Source organism: Apium graveolens, chromosome 1, assembly GCF_009905375.1.
Source record: "Apium graveolens cultivar Ventura chromosome 1, ASM990537v1, whole genome shotgun sequence".
Classification (NCBI taxonomy): domain Eukaryota; kingdom Viridiplantae; phylum Streptophyta; class Magnoliopsida; order Apiales; family Apiaceae; genus Apium; species Apium graveolens.
Genome location: NC_133647.1, coordinates 23,437,506 through 23,459,461, shown reverse-complemented (window position 1 = coordinate 23,459,461; position 21,956 = coordinate 23,437,506). Strand labels below are relative to the sequence as shown.

Genomic DNA, 21,956 nt, shown 5'->3' with positions numbered 1-21,956 from the left:
ATCAGTTTTCAAAATTCATTCAAATATTTTCAAATAGACTTGTTTTAAATCTTATCTATCTTATACTTTTATTTGAAAATAAAATATGTTAGAACTTATAAATACAACTCACGATTTCAGATTTGCATCTAATGCTTTCATGTCAATTTCTTCCCATCTGAAACACTTTTTTATTCATTATTCTCGAGATATAAATCCAGTCGAACAAGATATAGTTTGAGTGGATTCAATTTGTTTATTCTTGTACTCGTGTATTTATATCAATCTGTGCCAAATTGTGACAAAACTTGATTTGAAAGTATAGCAAGTTAGTTAGAAGGTTATGGAATAGCATTAGGTTAGGTAGCAAATTAGCTTGGAAAATGAGTTTTTTCAGGTGCTATATTTGTAATCAAGGAAAAGATTATAAATTCTTTTATTGAGGTCGATATTTATTACTACATTTTATGTCATATATGACTATTTTATTGTCTGTTTCATTCATAAATGGTCTATCCCAGTTAGATAAGATACTATCCCATTTATACATGGAGCCTTTGAATTTCAAATTTTAAAGGTAAACAAGTGGAATCCACAAGAGCAAAAATTAAAGAAAATCACGTACTTACTAGTAGATATTATGATCAACAAACACGAGAAAATTAAGAAGTAAAGAAATAACAAGTCACAAGCTACTTGTTCTTATGTTTAGATTTGCCTTTGACACACGACTTGACCAGCTGCTTCAAATTCTTCTTTTTCTTACTATCCGGAGTCGTGGGAGTACTCCATTGACCTTCCCCTTCCCCTTCCCTTTTATGGCCAATTATTTCATCTTCCAACTGCAAACACAACTAAATAATATAAAAATCAAGCCACGAACATGATAAGTGAAAAATCATTATTCTAAAGACCTAATAAATAAATTATATAATTAGGCAACAAAGTGCTCATGTAGTGAGAGGTTCAACCCGGTGAGTTTACTTGGCAATAACAAAAAGTTAATCATATAATTACCTGGAGGAGACGATCTTCGACATGGACTATCCTCTGTATGAGAGTTCCTTTGAGCTCTGTCTCCATAATCACGTCGTCGATAGGACGACAGTGTTTCTCTAAACTCTTCGGGGAAAAAGGATCAACAGAAGAGACTTGACCATCACTTGTTAATGTTCCACTTGAATGTGTAGACGCGCACGAACTTCTTGGAGTCCTATTCGCACCCCTCACGTCATCCAATTGCCTTAGCTACAAATATAAGAATTTATCTGTCAAACAAAGTTGCATAACTAATCATAAAATAAAATAAAAAAGTGGAAAACAAATCCATTATCAGAATAATCGATACTTACAATGTTATCGAGTCGATCGAGTCTGGAGAGAATGGGAACTTCGACAGCAGCCATTTTTGTGTACAAAATGAGAGCCTTTTTTCTGTTAACTTTGTTTTATGGTTTCAGCAAAAAGATAAAAGTTAATACAACTCCTCTTACCGTAGAGGAGGTTCTATTTAAAGATTTGTATGAAATGACGGTGGGTCATCGCGCTCCAGCTACGTGTCCCTAATCTGAGATAACACGTTTTATGTTTTAGATAACAATCTGTGTTATCACGACACGTTGTACTTGCATGCAGAAGATAAAATGCCATCATGCTTCCGCTGGATTGGGTAAATATACTATTTTATTCTACTCTATTATTATTATATTATTTTTGTGCCTACAAGTCTTCTTAACCGTAAGCACGAATATGTATACACGCGGTGTTCGTTCGCCTGCCCAGGCAGTTACTGTGGTGAAAGTCCAAGATTTAACGTAAATATGTGACATTTTCGTTGATCCAATAATTTTGTTTCGAAAATTTAAATTTAGATCATAAATTATCTAACTGTGATAGTGCCATTCAAATTATTTTTTATATTATAATATAAAAATATTATAATAAAATCTTTATTTTAAATTTAATATTTAACCATTATCAACTATTTATATTATATTTTAAAAAATATGAGTTTTTCGTTGACGAATATGATCAATTACTTGTCCAGTTTTACACCTCGAGAATTTCACGAGATTTGATAAATAATTGTGTGAACTATTTTGAATATCTGGATTACTGAAGATATGCATGCATACAGATATAGTACTTTATTTATTGCTCATTAACATTAAGTCGAGAGTATTGATGAAAACGATTTTCTGGTACAAATATACGTTCAATTCACAAAAATGAAACATGTGTTCAAATTGGCGGTTAGATAATTTGGATCTGGGTGATACCCACATCAACTTTACAAAAATAAAACATGCGTTCAAATTGGTACAAGTCAGATAATTTGGATGACACTTACATAGGCACTCTGGTATCCTAATTTTTCATTTATTTTGAATTTTTATCCTCCTATGCCTTCGTGTTTATATGTGTTTTACTCTTGAAAGTAATATGATTGTGCACTTTTTGAACCTTTTTTATTAAATTTAAAAACTTTAACATTTTTTGGAATTTTATTAAAAAATATTATACAAATGCAAATTAATAAAATAAATTATTTTGTTAGTGTAACAGCCATCTTTTCACACTATTAACTCAAAATCAAAATCTAAAATCAAATAAATCCTTTATTCAATAAAATAAAATATTACACGAAAGTCAAAATAGCGATCAAAGACAATAATCAAAATTATTAAAATAAGAGACGTAGCTGCACAATTCAATAATCAATATCTTATATCTAACAAAATTTATTCTAATTACACGAAAAATCTTAAACAATAAATTGACACAAATCACGTAGCACAATCAGAAGTTCACATTCACATTTTTACTAAGTTTCCACAACGAACGAACCTGAAATATTAGAGAAGAGTGAGCCACACGGCTCGGCAAGTAACAAACTTACTTACAAATATTCTCAAAAATTCAATGGGCATTTTAACAAAACATTTTTTCCTTGAAATCAATATTACTTTTAAAAATCTTTGCGAATATAAGCCAGCCCAAAGTTTTATTATTTCAAAAATACGGAATTCGAAACAGAAACGAAATTCTTATAAATACCATAGTCATGCTCTACGACCACACTTTTCTATTAATCGGCATCTTATTCTTAATCTTATTCTTATATACCACCATTTGCCACTGGTCAACATCTTAAATTCAATAATTACGCGCCCTTCATTAAAATTAAAAGTTGTACACTTGTGCTATTAATCGGCATCTTATTCTTAATCTTATTCTTATATACCACCATTTGCCACTGGTCAACATCTTAAATTCAATAATTACGCGCCCTTCATTAAAATTAAAAGTTGTACACTTGTGCGCCTATTAAGGGTATTTAAGAGTAGTTCATGAATTATAGCGTAAGTTATAAACGGGTTTAAAACGTAGAGACTGGGATATGAAAGATTTGCATATCTTATATCTTATACAATTCGAAACAGTCTTATACCTTATTCAATATTTGAAAATCAAAATATCAAAAAAAATTCAAAAATAAAAGTAAGTCAAAAAATATTTATCTCGAAGTGACCAAATACCACACATCAATACATAAGCAATTCTTAAATTATAATTAACCAAACAAGAAATGATTAATAACAAATATCGATACATGATTTAATGATCTAGCATACAAGATTAAGTAATATCGGTACATGGGTTAATGATCTAGCATACAAGTTAACTAATACAGGTTTGATCACCCGTGCTCACAAAGTAACACTAAACTATTTTACTAACACAATAAATTTTTAAAATGAACCCTATACCTTCATGTTGCCTACTTAGCCAGCATTCACGTAACAAATAATTCAAACTAATTAGAATTTACAAATAATCATGTCATGTAAACTAGTAAACTTCACAATTAATCCAAAGAAACAAGTAACCTAGCCTGCATGCATTGATCGGAGGCTATATCATCTCAAAGTCATGCATATTTTTAATAAATTAAAGAAATCATGCCACATACTCTAATCACACAAAACATATAAAGGAAAACAAATAACAAATGGGCTTAAAGCCCAATATGACATTAACGAGTACAACATGTACAAGCTGCAAAAGATCAGTTTTATTATAACCTTCAACATCAATTTTATACACAGATCAAACATGTGTTACACCTCGGATGCATGCATGAATCACATTCACAGCTATCCTTTTAAAGAAGAAACTAGTTTTGTACCGGTGCCATGCACGGGATAATTATAATTTTTTTGTATATTTTTTTTGAATATTTATTCTTAATTTAACTAATTTTTAATAAAATAATTTTATTCTCTAGATAAATTTTATGTTCTTCATTAATAATATATTTTTCTAAAAAATTGTACTTTTTGTACTTATATATTTAAATATTATTGTAGTATTATATTTTACATTGATAACCTAAGTATAACATATATGTTAATTATTTATTTTATTTCATTATTATAAATTTGTAAATAAAATATTTTAATCATATCATATAATATGTTTACGTAATTATTTTTTATTTTTATATATGTTTTTCTTAATCTTGTGGAGTTTGATAAAAAATTAGAAAGTTGTTTAGATTTGTATCTTGCGACGTTTATACTAATGTTTTTATAATTTTTTGTTCTAGTAATGATTTTCAAAAAAACTACTTTCACCTAATTGTCACGGTACTTTTTATTAATTAGTATTTCAATTTTGAATTGTAATAAAAAATTATTATTATTATATTTCTTCCTAATTTTTATGTTTTATAAGGTTCATGTGTTCCAAATTTTTTAAAAGACAAACTGTAATTTTCATTAATTTTATAAGATACATGTGCTCTAAATGTTTTACAAGACAAACGGTATTTTCCTTGTTACCAAAAAACATATGTAACAGTTATATCTAAATATAATTTAAATTTGTTTCTTATTTTATATAATAAAAATAAAAATTATCAATTCATAAATATTTTAAATCAAATTGTTTTTTGGATATATATAATATAATATTTTTAACATTATTTTATATCATTTAAGAAAATATAATTATAATTCACATAATATATTTATGTAGTTATTTTATTTTATTTATATATTTTCTTTTCTCAATATTGTGGAATTTGATCAAAATAGTTTTTTATTTATTATTATTATATTTCTTCCTAATTTTTATATTTCATAAATGTGTAATTATAGTTTAATTTCTTAATTAATTATCTATTTATAAATATTATTAGGTATTTTAATGGAATGTTAGAATAGATGAAATACATATATTATATAATATATTTTATTAGATTTGTATTTTAATTTTAATTTGTAATAGCTTATTATTATTATTATTATTATTATTATTATTATTATTATTATTATTATTATTATTATACCTACACTTTCACACGTGTTTTCATGGTATACTTTAAATGTATTTCATTTGATTTGAATTTCAATTATTATTATTATTATTATTATTATTATTATTATTATTATTATTATTATTATACCTACACTTTCACACGTATTTTCATGGTACTTTAAATGTATTTCATTAGATTTGAATTTCAATTTTAAATTATAATAATTTATTATTATTATTATTATTATTATTATTATTATTATTATTATTATATTTCTAACTTATTATATTAATTTTTTAAAGAAAATAATACTACTTTAATCCGATTATAAATAATTTATTAATTGTTACTTATATTTATTTTTATTAAAATAATTATTGCTTGTATTATATATAATATAATACTTTCAATATAATTTAAGAATATATAATTATAGTTCAATTTCTTAGTTAAATATATTTGTTATACTTTATAGTAGAATAATTAAATACCCCTTGCTATCTAAACCTTACCTCTTACTGCCTACACCTTACACGTGCCAACCACTGTCTAACGAGCAAACCACCAAAACTCTCTTATTCTAATTATATATAGGATATATCTATAACAAACATGATTTTCTCTTAATTAATGGAAAATTAAAACATGCTCATCCTAATAAACAATTAAAAACTGAAGAGAAGAGACAAAACATACCTTGCACGAAATTCTATACACTAAAACTCAATTCTAGACGGGTTGGCACTAGGGATGGCAATTTATACCGAACCGATAGATACACGATCCGTACCGATCCGATTGGGTTTTACCGAACCCGAATATTTCGGGTTTGGATTCGGGTTCGGGTTTGATTTTTAAACCCGAACCATTTTCGGGTCGGGTTTGGGTTTAAGGCATACCGTTCCGACCCGAACCCGAAAACCCGAAACCCGTTTCATTCCGACCCGAACCCGAACCCGATCCGAAACCCGTGTTAATATATAAATAATATTTTATATTTTATAAGTAGTAATATAATATATAATATAATATATTACTAATATTAGTACTAAAAAAATTTATTTTTTATAAATTATTGCATTAAAGTTGTTTAAATATGTTTTTAGCAAGTATGTTCAATACAAGTATACTAAAGGTCAAGATTGTTGCATTATTTTACTAACAGTTTTAATCATAGAGGTATGATTCATTGTCTTATCTGAACCCTCTAATTCAATCCCAAAAATTTCAATATCGTCGTATTTATGAGCACTTTGCTCATATCAAATCATAATAATTTTTCACTAGAGTTTGTGCAAATTAAGGTACAATTTGATAGTGATCTACAAACCCGAATCCGAACCGAACCCGAACCGAACCCGATGGGTTCAGGTTCGTGTTTAGTGGTTCGGGTTTTTCCGGGTTCGGGTTCGGGTTCGGGTTTAGCAAAAAATAATCGGGTTCGGGTTTGGTTTTTGCCAAACCCGTTCCGACCGACCCGATTGCCATCCCTAGTTGGCACACCAAACCCTAAATTTATTTAGTCATTAAAAACCTGGTTCTAAAGTTTATACGGGAATACTTAAAATAAATTATTGTAATATTTAAAGTAAAAAGATATCGATTTTTTAAAGTATTTGACACTTATTTATGATAATAACAAAATTATATCCTTATTTAAAATAACTTGCGTTGACAGAGAAATTTGGTAGCAATGAAATTTGAGATTTGTAACCGGAAACAAGATATGTGACAGTGGTGTTTCGTCAGAAACGTGAACAGTAACCGGTGGATCCGAGGAACAGTGTTCGTCGGGAAGTATGAACAGTATGGGTGGTGATGATTATTGGTGGCTGAGATTGCTTAGGGTTAATGGTGACTCCTTTGCGCTCTCACTTCTGACCCCTCGCAATTTGCCTACGTAGTCCTATTTATAGGGAATCAAGCCAACGTAGTTCTTGGGGAATAAAAAATCTAATGGGCTTAGTTCTCTTGCCCCGAGGCCCAATGGGAAACCCACTGGAAACCGTCTTCTACTAGCTTTAAGAATGTCCGTTGATGAGGCCCAACCACAAAGGCCCAAGGCTCGTCCGCGGCTTCGAGACTTCACGGATAAAGCATCTTCCTGGCCAAGGATAACCCTCCGCTACTAGCTGTTTCTCTAGTCCGTGGACGCAGGTATAGCCGTGGTTCACCCCAATTGTTGGACGTATCCTTGTCCCCCGATAAGGAGCCCCTAACAAATTACAGGACAAGTGATCCCAAGCTTTTAGGTGCAAAGTGCAGGATACTCCGAAGTCTCCCAACGAGGACACGACCCGTTGACTACAGAGACAGAGCTCCCAAAGCACATACTAGAATTTACCTCACATCCCCAATGAGGACACTCATTGACTACAAGAGGAGGCCTTCCGTCCAAGCATACCCCTGGAGGTCTCTGACCACGGACACCGCCTTCCTATAGATGCACTACAATAAGGAGTTCTTCAATAGAGCATCAAATAGGTTAGTAATAATGATCTCCATCTTCCTTGAATCTCCCAAAGAACTCGTCCAAGTAATCTTGTCAAGACTCTTCTCTAGCCATTATTCAACTTAGGACGCGCCCTAAGCTTCTCCAAGGGAAGAAAAGTCAATTCCTTAATATCCTTCTTTCAATCAATAAGGCGCGCCTCCCTCATCCTAGTGAGGGCACGCCCTCAATATCTACAGGGATAATTTTCCATCAGTCATTCATAATTAAGGGGGCGTCCTTCAGTTTCTATAGGGCGCACCTATTTTCCTTCCATAAGGAAGGTAGTCTTATCTATTCCTTAATTTTAGGCATTTATACCTCAATTTTGACTATTCTATCTGATTTTCACTTGAATAACGTTTATACCAATTTTTGATTATAACACTACCCCAAATTTCACATGTCTTTGGAAATGGGATTGGAATTTTTACTTATCGTTCATCAAAATTTGTGTAAACCTGTTTATCAGCATTTTTACAGGGCGTGCCCTTAATAGGGCGTGCTTTTTAAAGTTCCAACTTTTCTTTACTCAGAATTTCAATGTTGCTGTGATAGTTAGATATGGTGCGCCTTCATGAGGGGGCGTCCCTCAATTTTAAACGGTTCAAAACAGTTCCCCTTATTCTTCGGGAATCGTGACCGACGTGATTGATGTGATTGACAATTGTCTTTTTCAGCTATAAATACAAGTCACTTTTCATTTTCTTACGTTTTACTTCTACCTTCTCTCTCTTACTTTACTTTTTCTTCAAAAAATCACCATACCGGCGGAAGGAACTTTTGATCGGAATCTGCCTTTTTCTGTCACCATTTCCCAGATTTTTCCGGTCGATCTTCTTCTCCACTCAAAAAGGTATGTAAAGCTTTTTATATATCAAAATTTCACCAAGTAATTCATATTGCATGCCATATCGTCTTTCCAACTTCTTGTTCATAATTTATCCTCTATTTGAAAGTATCTGTGTGTATATATGTGTATATATTTGAATCTCTCTAATTTAGATCCAAAATCGTATGGTTTAACTTTCAAATTCGTGTTTCTGAGAATTCCAACAGTTTACCATTCTATTTTTAATTAGGTTTAAGAGCATATATACCACAAAAACTTTTCTATGGCGCGCCCTTCCATTTGTCTGAGGCGTGCCATCAGTGGTGTCGCTAGATTATAATCTATACACTTTCTCATTTAAGGCGCGCCATTTTAACCACTAACCTTCAACATTTTAGTCGTTTAATCTTTATACTAGATTACATAAGTCTTATCCTTGATAGGATGCGCTTTCTTAGTATAGGACGCGCCTTAAGAGGATTAACAAGGGTTACCCCAATACAGGGGATACTATCTCCTCAGGCCCCTTTTACTTGTTGTTCTTCTTCTCTCCCCTTTATTTTATATGTTTTCTTCTCCCATTCTTCCAAATTGGGCGCGCCCTCAATGTTTCTTTGGTTTTCTTGATAGCTGGAAGACGAGGGCGTTCCTCACCTTTTCATCCATTCAAGGATTTTCTTACTAGGATAAAAATCAACTCTCCTCCACCCATCTCTTTTGAGCCAGACTCCTCAGATGCTCATAAGACTCCTCACTTTCTAGAACAGAAGGCGCGCCTTGTTCAGGATTTCAAAGTTTGTGATATAATGGATGAATCATCAAATGACTCTCAAGATCACGTCCCTCTTAATCAAAGGAGGGGTAAGCAGAAGCTGATCCAGAAAGAAAGATCCACAATTCCTGTCAGCACAGAGTTGGATGATGATGATTAGTTGGAAAGCTTGAACGCGTATATGTATAGGGGCGTTGAAATCGGTGTCAATGTTGGGGCAGGACCATCTAAGGTCTTTTACAGGGCTGTTTCTCCAAGCCTCTCCCCCAAACCAATCTCAAGGCGCGCCTACTTCCCAACAATCATAGGGCACGTCTGAAGAAGAACCTTCGCCCTTTCATGAAGAGAGCAATTTTTTTGATGAGGACACCCTTTAGTTCTCTACTTCTCCTGACCCTTCTCCCATCCCTTTCTGTAATAACCCCAAAATTTTTGAACTTTTAATAACCCTTATGAATAGTGTTTTGCTGATTATGCTAAATAAGAAAACTTTCCATGCCACACTATGTAGGGGTTCTTCTATTGTTATTCTGAGATCTTATTAGTACTTTATATGGGATATAAGTGTATGTTAAGATCGATAGAATCCAAATTCGAACACTTTGATTTTTCATGAAAATCCACCAGATACCGAAAGAATTGAGTATAAGGGAACATGATAAAAAGGATTTAAATTCAAGGATTATAAGAGAGGATCATAAAAGGAATATAATGTATTGAGAAAGGTTAAGGGAACCAAGTAATGAGATCCCGGGTATGATCCCTCAAACGATAAAAGAGAACGAAAGTTAAGCGAACCACATAACAGATCAGCGGTCATTAGCCAAGTAATTAGGAGCTAATCAAAGAGGTTAGTGATGATGATGTCATCAAACCAATAAGAAGAGGACAAGCATGGGAAGATGACATAGGATTGATGACCTAAGCATGACTAAAAGGGAAGGAAGGGTGGTTGATTTCAAGCCACACAATTTTACATGGTTAAAAGATAATTAAACAAAACAAAAGCAAAACAACCAAGCAAAACAAATCACAAACACAAAAACACATCTTGACTTCATTTCAAGCAACAAAGCTCTCGGCTTTTCTTCTTTTTCAAAGAGGAAAAATCCAAAATCCAAGATCCAAGCCTTGTTAATTAGTGAGGTAATTATCTAAGGTTCCTTGTGTATAGATATAGATATCCTATAAGTTTAAGCTTCAATTTCCTTCACAATCTTTTCCTAAAATTCATGGAAGAAGAGGGTGAATAGTGTTTTTCAAGAACTTAAAATTTAGTTCTTGAGTTTTTGTTTAGATTAAGCTTTGGTAAGGACTTTCAAGGGTGATTCCAAGCTCCTTAGTTACTTTTACTCACCAAGGAAGGTATAATCTCTTAACTTAGCTTTTTTATTGAATGTTAAGAGCTTAATATGAGTATTATAGTTCATGAGAAGCATGGTGTTTGAATATGTAAAGATTAGTTGGTTTTGTGATGTTTTTGGAGTTGTAAATCTTGGTTATTAGTTAATGAACTTAAGAATAGTTTTAGTTCATGTTTGAGATTAATATAAATTGGAAAATTTGAGGTATTGGGGCTGTTTTAGTGATGTATGGATCGATTTTGGTTGTATGGTTGAATTGTGGTTGGTTTTTGGTTGATTTGGAGTAGAATAAAAATGGGTAATCGCGTAAACATAGCCGTCGTAATGTCCGATTTACTTTAGACTATTTTTGTTCATAACATCAGGACCCGAGAACCCACTGTTAGGTTTTGACCATTACCATGATTAGATAGTTCATGTTACGAGCTTCGTTTTGATATGTGGTACGCTTGAATCCGATGTACGGTTTAGGAGAAACGACCGTTTTAAGTAACGGCGTTCCGCGAGCGAACCATTTCCCCTCGCCTTATTTTGAAACCTTGGTTAAGGACCTTAAATGACTAATTGGGATATGAAACAATTATGTTAAGTGTATTAGGCAGTTGGTAAGGTACTCGCAAAAGAATCTCCTTAAAATTCTTAATGGTTAATTTATTAAAAATGGTGGAGCCGAGGGTACTCGAGCGACTTAAGTGAATCGTTAAGCGCGAAAGCGAACGTTAGGGGTCTAATTGGTTAAAGTCTAGTTCCTTAAGCGACCGGGGTTTAATTCCGACTTATGTTGTTGTTCATAGGTTATCAGACCCACTCTAAGCTTAAGTCTATCCGGGAACACTCAGGCAAGTTTTCTACCCGTTATACTGTTGTTGTGATGTATATATGTATATGCATTATCTTGTGATAGATGCATGATTGTTATTAGCAAATCTTGCGATATATTGAAGCATGTTGATATGGTATATATGCATGTCTGTTTCGTAATCTTGATATATATCGTTGATTCAATTGCTTATAAGTTGCATAATACCTATGCTAGAGATAAGCAGTAGTTGCGTATACCCTTAGTATAGGGGACCCAAAGGTGAACATTTTCTAAAACCGGGAGTCGATGTTCCCGAGTATATTATATATATTTATATATATATATAGATATAGTTTTCAAAACTATGAATCGAATAAGGTTTATTCGATAACTTTATTTTATTAATGAATATTATTTTGAATATTCATTCGAGGGCTTATGACTCCGTTTATTTTATTAATGAATATTATTTTGAATATTCATTCGAGGACATATGACTCCGTTTATTTTATTAATGAATATTATTTTGAATATTCATTCGAGGAAATATGACTCCGTTTATTTTATTTAATGAATATTATTATTTGAATATTCATTCGAGGACTTATGACTCCGATTATTTACTAATTATTATTCTTTATTTTATTAAAGAATAATGTGTCGATAATCAAACTCACTTTTTATTATTCAAATAAAGATAGTACTTTCGTATAAGTATATCTTTGGTTATTTAATATTCATTTCAAGTATAAGTTTTAAAACTTCTACTTCAATTATTTTTATAAAGATTATTCTTTATGGGAATATTATTTAAATAATAATATTCAGATATTTTCTAATATATTGGGACTAATTTATTTTATTAAATCAGCATCACTCAAGACATTCTTAAAAAATGTTTTCGAGTCTTTAAAATGATTTTAAAGGTTAGGGCGGATCCCAAAACTCATTTTTATATTTAAGATCCTCCTTTCGAAGGGGATTTAAATACTCGCTCAAAATCTGAGGGATCCGGCTCTGTGGTGTATTTTATATTCGCAACAAGGTTGCTATTCTGATAAAAGAGTTTTTTGATTACTTACCCAACACTCGGGAAGTAAAATCCTTGGAACAATTTAATCCATTAACGGGCATCGCCTGGGAAATATCGGTGAGCTTTCCTTTCCAACTAGATACGACTTCTTGGTGGAGCCGTATCAACAAGTTTCTACTTGGGGAAAGTGGGGACGAGCTTTACGTTTCAGAGTCATGGATTTCATCTGAACTAGGAGTGGCGTAAGTGGTCGAGTGGCGCCGGCCCAGCCTTATTATATTGGCCCAATTGGCCTGGAAGTTCCGCTAAGACGGTCCATTCCTTAGGAGTCCAGTGTTCGGTTGACAAGTAAATCCGACAGGTTCTCCTCTACATATAGAACATGGTGGGGTTGCACTACTGCGACTGATCATCGTGAGTGGTCTTCCTGGCACGGAAAACTCCCGTAATGAGTTCATCATCCAGTTGGATATTTCTGCAACACTACCCAGAGCACTTCGATAGAAAGGCTACGGCTGGGCGATTGTTCAGTGTTGGCAGGGTCGAGTTTTCAAAATGATGTTTCCATCAAATGAAGTATCTCGTAACTTCGTTTCTTTTGAATGATATTTCAAAGATTGATATTATACAAGTTATGCCTTGTAGTCTCATCTATGTGATGAACTTTTGAAACTAATTATAACTTAAACGGTGGTAGTTCAAGTAGTATTCGGAAAAGATAAAAGTATATTGGAGTATCTTGTAACTTCATCTTTTAAACTTATATCTGGTAAATGATTACCTTGTGCATGTCAAAGATTTTCAGAAAAATGTTGAGACAAGGTTAGATATATGAGATCACCTTGCAATGATATTTTTATACAGTTATAAACTGGAACTCTATGGATGTTATACATGTCAGAGGATTTCAAATATTGTGAAAAGTATATATATATATGTATATATATACTAAATATTTTGCGACTTGGTCGCGTTAAGATATCAGCTTGGTTCATTTCTTTTGACCAAGACTTTCATGAGTACTATGAGAATGCTCATATATTGTTAATCATTATACATATTATTTTGGTGGGCTTGTTGCTCACCCTTGCTTTCTTCTTTCATCACACAACAACAGATAGAAAAGATGAACAAGACCAAGCTTCCAATTCGCAAGCGGTTAGAAAATGTTCCGCAGTTTTCTGGAAGCGTTGATGCCGCCGTAGCTGAGGTAGGAGCTACCAATAGGCTAGGTTTTCAACTATTGATGAACCAGACTTATGTATAATATGAATTGTAATAATGGCAAAGAAATGTAAATTTATTCAGAAACCCTTTTAAGGTGTAACGGTTTATAATTGTGGAATAAAAGGACTTGTGTTATTTTTGGTATTCATCTCTGAGACTATAACTTGTGATGTGCGTGTGTGCATATTGTAGGGTCACAGTACTCAGTAGTTAATTGATTGTTAAGATTGAGTATTGATAAGGGAAATGGAACTTGTGACAACCCAAATCCCCGACCCCGAATTTGGGGGTGTTACAGAAATGGTATCAGAGCTAAGCGTTATAAACCTCACAGATGAAGTGGCATTAAAATAATAAGTTCACTAAGATAAATAAGAACTCTTGCCAAGTTCATAGTCGGACTACCTAACGTAGTACTGAGAGTTAAAACCCTTATGGGAACCCTTATAAATATCGTGATAGGAGCGTAGTTCGTTATCGTATATGGTAGCGGGACTTCGAACCTTGAGGTTGAGGAGCAACAACGTGATGATGTTTTATTAGTTATTGGGGATCGGATTGTGGATCCAATGGAACACCCTAATGAGGGACCGGATGATATTTATATTGAGGATGTAGCGGTTGAGGATGTTGTCCCAGAAGGGATTGTTGTTGAGAAGGATCTCGTGGAGGATCCTAACAAGACTGAAGAGATGATCGCTGAGGAATTGATAACCATGGTTAGGGCGACTACCGGAGGTAGGATTGGCCGGTCACTGCCGGAGGTTCGTTCAAGTTTGTAAAGATAGTAGCCCCTATAACGCGGCTTACTAGTCAGACTGAGAAGTTTGAATGGATAGAGAAATGCGAGAACAACTTTTAAGAACTGAAGCAAAGGTTGGTGACGTCCCTTTTGTTGGCGTTGCCGGATGGAAAATGACATTTTGTGAAGTGTAGTGACGCTTCACATAAGGAATTAGGGTGTTTCTTATACAGCACAGCAAGGTAATCGCGTACGCGTCAAGACAATTAATGGAATATAAAATCGATATCCCCACCCATGATCTTGGGCTTGTGGCAATAGTTTTGCCCTAAAGATTGGAGGCACTACTTGTATGGAGAGAAGTGCGAGATTTACAAAAGCCATAAGTGCTCTAGTACATTTTCACGCAGAAAGAGCTCAACATGCGCCAAATGAGGTGGTTAGAGCTAATCAAGGATTACGATTATGAGATTCTTTATCATCCAGGGAAAGCCAAAATGGTGGCTAATGCCCTTAGTAGAAAGGAGAAACTCAAGATGATATTGTCTCTAAGAGAGTTGATTAGAGATTTTGAGAAAATGGAAATAAAAGTGAACGCAACCGGAGCCGGTACCGAAAAGCTGTTTGAGATCGCTATGCGGTCTGGATTATTGAAAAATATAATATTGTACCAAGAAAAAGTGATGAATGAAGGCAGAGAGTCAATGACTGGAGAAGAGATTAACACCAAGAAAGATGATAAGGGAATAACGAGGTGTTTCTACAGAATTTGGGTTCCAAAAGTTCAAGAGCTTAAGGATGAGAACTTAGATGAGAGCCATAGTTTGAGGAATAAGATTTAGGGCAAACCCTGAATGTGATAGTCAGGGAGGTTGCCATCAAGAAAGAAAGAACCCATAACATAATAGAGTGGAAAACAAGGTTTTTAGCGTATAAGATAACCCCGATTATGGGAGAAGGATGAAACATTTCATACTAAGGAAACAAAAAGTCGAGTAAGGAAAGGAGACCCGAGACGGCACTCCTATACGATAATTCATGGACCTGTCTAAAAAGAACTTAGACTATTATCCCCAACCACCACCCTGAGGAGACAGTGCGGTGGGAAATTCTTTCAGGACCTTTAAGTCGCTAAGCTCTTAGACTTTCAAGGAACAAGCGAACCTAGTAGAGGCGAGAGCCTGGCTAAAGGAAATATGGGAATCATTTGAGATTCTAAATAATTGATGAAGCACAAAAGACTGTTTTGTCACTTACCTTCCTAAGAGAGAGGCCACCCGCTGGTGGAAGGCTAAGGAAGATAGAGAGATAGTGTAAAAGCTTTAGAGCCAGAACAAAGGCGGACGAGTATGATAAATTATGAATCTAAGTTATAAAAGTTGTAAGGATTCATTCTGAGGACAAGAATCCCAGAACGACATGATGTTTGAAGTAAATAATTAGTGGGTTCGTGAAATGATTGTAAGAGAGAGGTAAATAAAAAGAAACTAAAGTGGAAATGAGTATAAAGGCAATAGAGTTTGAGGAATGATGAGGGAGTTGGGTATGAGGAAACCCTAAAGAATCATAGTAATAAAGATAGAAAAGTATGTGATCTTCAGGACGAGGATGATTCACTATGAGTTAAAAGTTGATGGTTGAAGGCATAAGAGATGTACATATTGTACCCCTTTTAAGTTGGGAGAATTCGAGGAAACCTTGAGATAGTTCGAAGGATAAATAATGAGACGCGGATAGACTGAGGAGACAAGAAAGTAGGAAATTATGAAAATTTGATGAAGGAAGTGAACTTTAAGAATGTGAAGTATAAGACCGGTGGCATGATACCCAGAAAGGGAGACGCCAGGTATGAAAGACATCCCAACATTGAGATGACTGTTGAAATAAACAACAAAAGAAAATGAGGATTTATTAAGAAGATGTTCACGTTGAACACGACCAATATCTTCCAGAACATCCATGTTATCATTACCAAATCAGGAAAGAAAAGCGGATAACCATTGTTATCTTTTGGAGGCCATATGGATTGACCTCAATTTGAATAAGGATGCTATTATGAAATTAGGTATAGACTATCGAGGGGGGAATGATGAATAAGATAATCTATGAAGGATATATGACTTGATTTATCCATGGAAGGATGCAAGTACCTTTTTAAAGGTGGAATTAAGGATATAACTTCGATAACTTGAGATGAATCCTAGGGGAATGCATAAAGGTTGGCATTCCACCCTTAATAGGGACAACATGAGTTTTGACAGTAAGAATTGGAAAGGATCAAGGTAGCAACAACCTTTAAAGATCAGTAAAGAAATTTTTCAGAAGTACATAGACAATGGTTCTAGTATTAGTAAATGGTATTTTGATATGCCCTGTACCTAGGGTGTACATGATGAAGGATTTAAGGATAACCTTAGAGCTTTTACAAGGAGAAAGGTAATATTCAAAGTTCTCAAGAATAGAAATTTTGATAAAGGAAATGTGACGTAATTATAATAATGCCAATTGGGGCACGTGTTAAACCACGAGAAAGTATGGATCGAACTGGTACAGGTCGAAATTGTTCAGGGCAATTAGGACCTAAGATAAAAGATGTCCTAAGTATGATCGAGAGTCAGTTGTGATAATGATTAACCTCTAAAGACTGAGGCAATAACTTATGGAAAAATGGTGATTTTTTTTTTACTTATCAGATTTTAAGGAAAACATCTTCACACAAACAGTGATTGGAAATGAGGTAGAAAATTTAGTTGGAGGTGGTTAAAATGACATTGATTGTAAGGAAATTTTACTATCAGGAAAGGACAAAGAGGTGGCCGACTCTTTAAATGTAAGAGGATAATTATAGGCGGTCGTGCCAGAGGAATATAGTGATGATGGTTGAAGCCATGAAGGTTGTATTATGGTTTGGAAGATTGACATTCCTTCTGATGACTGTGCAATACCCAACCGTAATAGTAGTTTGGTAAATGTTTAATTCGTATAATCGCCATGAGCGGGCTATATATCTTAGAAGGAACTATCCTGAGGATAATCCAGGACCATGTTTCAAAAAGGACTAAACGAACCTTCGAGTTAAGTCTTCTATTGAAGGTATATGATTAAGAATGGTATTAACCTACTATCGTTGCTTTGATTGAAACTCTTCTGCAATTTTATCTGCTTCATGTCATGTATGTACATCAGGATCTAGAGTGTTCTTCATGAATCATGAATGGTAATTATGTTACCTCCTTAGGAGAATTCTATACGACATGTATGGACTCCGTATGGTTAGATATTAAGATTTCATGGAAAGTGAATTACGACAGTAGGTCAGTGGTGGACCATAGTAATGCAGCAATGATTCGGCGAGTAATGAGCTGATTACAAGTATGAGAGTTGTATTGGAATGGAAGTTGAGATTGAGTACCACTAATCGGGTCGTGTGGACGTATAAGTTATCTTTGATAGAAACAAAACTAGGTCGATTATTTACCTATTGAATATTTATTCTTTCTTATCAATAGAGAGTCGTATTATTATACGAGGAAGGTTGCGGTGCAAGCATAGAATTCTAGTAACAATGATGTCTAGAATGAGATCCCAGATTCGATTTTCGATGTCGAGGGAGTTTCAAGGTGATTGTGTATAAGCTCGAGGAAGAGCATGGGTCCATAGAATGATGGACGGAATAGCAAAAATATTTAAGCATGTGAAATGCGATACGATAATACCAGATGTTGATATATATACATTTATGTTTTATTCTCCTATGACAAACCTCTATAGTTCAGAAGGTTCCAAGCCAGATATTTTGTGGCAGTATTTTTATACAATTCTCTTCAATTCATTCTTTTCTCTCCTTTTCATTTCATGTAAGCTGAGAAGAACAACCCTTCCAGAAAGGGGAGGTATTGCCGAATGACTATCTATCTGTGTGATAGAAGCCTAGTAGGATACCACATGTTGTTTAATTGCTTGTCAAGTACTAAAGGCTGGCCACCTTCTGTACTAACTATGCAATACAACAAGTGTTCATGATCATAGTGATCTCTCAACAAATTCCTTTACTTCTATATGATTGATCAAACTTTGGAAAATAGAAACAGCTGAAAAAGGAGTAGTAAAGTTATGGTGGTATTCGGAATGGAAACACGTTCGTGATACTAAGGTTGACATTGTTATTAAAAGGTTATAGAACGCTAATGAGCAAAAGTGTAACCAATATAGTATTGTGTACGGAAGATAGTAACGACTACGAACTGGAAAAGAATGGGTATTGAGAAGCAAAAGCTATAATGCTAGAAGCTATGATGAGAGTCTGTGCAATAAACTTGAAATAATTTGGAATGATCATTATCACGGATTGAGTTTTCTTACGATAATAGATCGTATGTCAGTATCGGGATATCGCCTTATGAGATCTTTGAGGGAAGACAATGTCGATCTCCCTTATGATAGGATGATGTTGCAGAGTGCAAGATGCTCAGACCAGTAGTGGTCCAAAGGACAAAGGATATAATAGATCTAATCAGAGGACGGCTGGTAGTAGCCCAGGATGGACATAGAAAGTATGTTGATTTGACACGAAAGGACAAAGAATAGGAAATAGGGGACCTAGTAATGTTAAAGGTATCCCTTGGAATGGATTGATGAGGTTCAAAAAGAAAGGAAAGCTAAGCCTACGATTTGTTGGACCTTTGGATATATTAAGACGTATTGGGAAGTTAGCATACGAGCTAGCCCTACCCCCGAACCTGTAGCAAATTCATAACGTGTTCCACGTATCAATGTTAAGGAAGTGTAATTCAGATGCCAGACAAATAGGGGCATATGAGCGCATAGACATGTAACCAAACATAACTTATATGGAGCAACCAGGAAGGGTTATAGATTGAAAAGGGACAAGTGCTTGGGAGAAGGGCTATTGAACTAGTCAGAGTTTGATGGTAGAACCACAATGTGGGAAGATTGACTTGAGAGTTAGAAAGTGCAATGCTAAGAAAGTATCCCTATTCATTTTCCCTGATTCCGGGAGGGAATCCTTTTAAGGAGGGGAGACTGTAATAACCCCAAAATTTTTGAACTTTTAATAACCCTTATGAATAGTGTTTTGCTGATTATGCTAAATAAGAAAACTTTCCATGCCACACTATGTAGGGATTCTTCTATTGTTATTCTGAGATCTTATTAGTACTTTATATGGGATATAAGTGTATGTAAAGATCGTCAGAATCCAAATTCGAACACTTTGATTTTTCCCGAAAATCCACCAGATACCGAAAGAATTGAGTATAAGGGAACAGGATAAAAATGATTTAAATTCAAGGATTATAAGAGAGGATCATAAAAGGAATATAATGTATTGAGAAAGGTTAAGGGAACCCAAGTAATGAGATCCCGGGTATGATCCCTCAAACGATAAAAGAGAACGAAAGTTAAGCAAACCGCATAACAGATCAGCGGTCATTAACCAAGTAATTAGGAGCTAATCAAAGAGGTTAGTGAGGATGATGTTATCAAACCAATAAGAAGAGGACAAGCATGGGAAGATGACATAGGATTGATGACCTAAGCATGACAAAAATGGAAGGAAGGGTGGTTGATTTCAAGCCACACAATTTTACATAGTTAAAAGATAATTAAACAAAACAAAAGCAAAACAACCAAGCAAAACAAATCACAAACACAAAAACACATCTTGACTTCATTTCAAGCAACAAAGCTCTCGGCTTTTCTTCTTTTTCAAAGAGGAAAAATCCAAAATCCAAGATCCAAGCCTTGTTAATTAGTGAGGTAATTATCTAAGGTTCCTTGTGTATAGATATAGATATCCTATAAGTTTAAGCTTCAATTTCCTTCACAATCTCTTTCTAAAATTCATGGAAGAATAGGGTGAATAGTGTTTTTCAAGAACTTAAAATTTAGTTCTTGAGTTTTTGTTTAGATTAAGCTTTGGTAAGGACTTTCAAGGGTGATTCCAAGCTCCTTAGTTACTTTTACTCACCAAGGAAGGTATAATCTCTTAATCTAGATTTGTTATTGAATTTTAAGAGCTTAATATGAGTATTATAGTTCATGAGAAGCATGGTGTTTGAATATGTAGAGATTAGTTGGTTTTATGATGTTTTTGGAGTTCTAAATCTTGGTTATTAGTTAATGAACTTAATAATAGTTTTAGTTCATGTTTGAGATTAATATAAATTGAAAAACTTGAGGTGTTGGGGCTGTTGTAGTGATGTATGGATGTAGTTTGGTTGTATGGTTGAATTGTGGTTGGTTTGTGGTTGATTTGGAGTAGAATAAAAATGGGTAATCGCGTAAATATAGTCGTCGTAATGTCTGATTTACTTTAGACTGTTTTGTTCATAACATCAGGACCCGAAAACCCACTGTTAGGTTTTTACCATTGCCATGATTAGATAGTTCATGTTACGAGCTTCGTTTTGATATGTGGTACGCTTGAATCCGATGTACGGTTTAGGAGTAACGACCATTTTAAGTAACGGCGTTTCACGAACGAACCATTTCCCCTCGCCATACTTTGAAACCTTGGTTAAGGACCTTAAATGACTAATTGGGATATGAAACAATTATGTTAAGTGGATTAGGCAGTTGGTAAGGTACTCGCAAAAGAATCGCCTTAAAACTCTTAATGGTTAATTTATTAAAAATGGTGGAGCCGAGGGTACTCGAGCGACTTAAGTGAATCGTTAAGCGCGAAAGCGAACGTTAGGGGTCTAATTGGTTAAAGTCTAGTTTCTTAAGCGACCGGGGTTTAATTCGACTTATGTTGTTGTTCATAGGTTATCGAACCCACTCTAAGCTTAAGTCTATCTGGGAACACTCAGGCAAGTTTTCTACCCGTTATACTGTTGTTGTGATGTATATATGTATATGCATTATCTTGTGATAGATGCATGATTGTTATTAGCAAATCTTGCGATATATTGGAGCATATTGATATGGTATATATGCATGTCTGTTTCGTAATCTTGATATATATCGTTGATTCAATTGCTTATAAGTTGCATAATACCTATGCTAGAGATAAGCAGTAGTTGCGTATACCCTTAGTATAGGGGACCCAAAGGTGAACATTTTCTAAAACCGGAAGTCGATGTTCCAAAGTATATTATATATATATATATATATAGATATAGTTTTCAAAACTATGAATCAAATAAGGTTTATTCGATAACTTTATTTTATTAATGAATATTATTTTGAATATTCATTCGAGGGCTTATGACTCCGTTTATTTTATTAATGAATATTATTTTGAATATTCATTCGAGGAAATATGACTCCGTTTATTTTATTAATGAATATTATTTTGAATATTCATTCGAGGACATATGACTCCGTTTATTTTATTTAATGAATATTATTATTTGAATATTAATTCG

General features: G+C 33.9%; 1 protein-coding gene across 2 annotated transcripts; it reads right to left on the bottom strand.

The window, feature by feature from the left end:
* Nucleotides 1–586: 586 nt before the first annotated feature.
* On the bottom strand, nt 587–1,485 carry LOC141719575 (uncharacterized). 2 transcript variants are annotated; one of them, XM_074521952.1, is made up of 3 exons: nt 1,332–1,485; nt 997–1,227; nt 587–833 (listed from the first exon to the last, which is right to left on the bottom strand). In XM_074521952.1, exons 1-3 carry the CDS (start codon nt 1,383–1,385, stop codon nt 672–674), a joined length of 447 nt encoding a protein of 148 aa, XP_074378053.1. In that variant the 5' UTR covers nt 1,386–1,485; the 3' UTR covers nt 587–671. The 2 variants fall into 2 exon arrangements, with proteins under 2 accessions (XP_074378053.1, XP_074378055.1); XM_074521954.1 differs by having other exon boundaries at nt 587–821.
* Nucleotides 1,486–21,956: the final 20,471 nt, after the last annotated feature.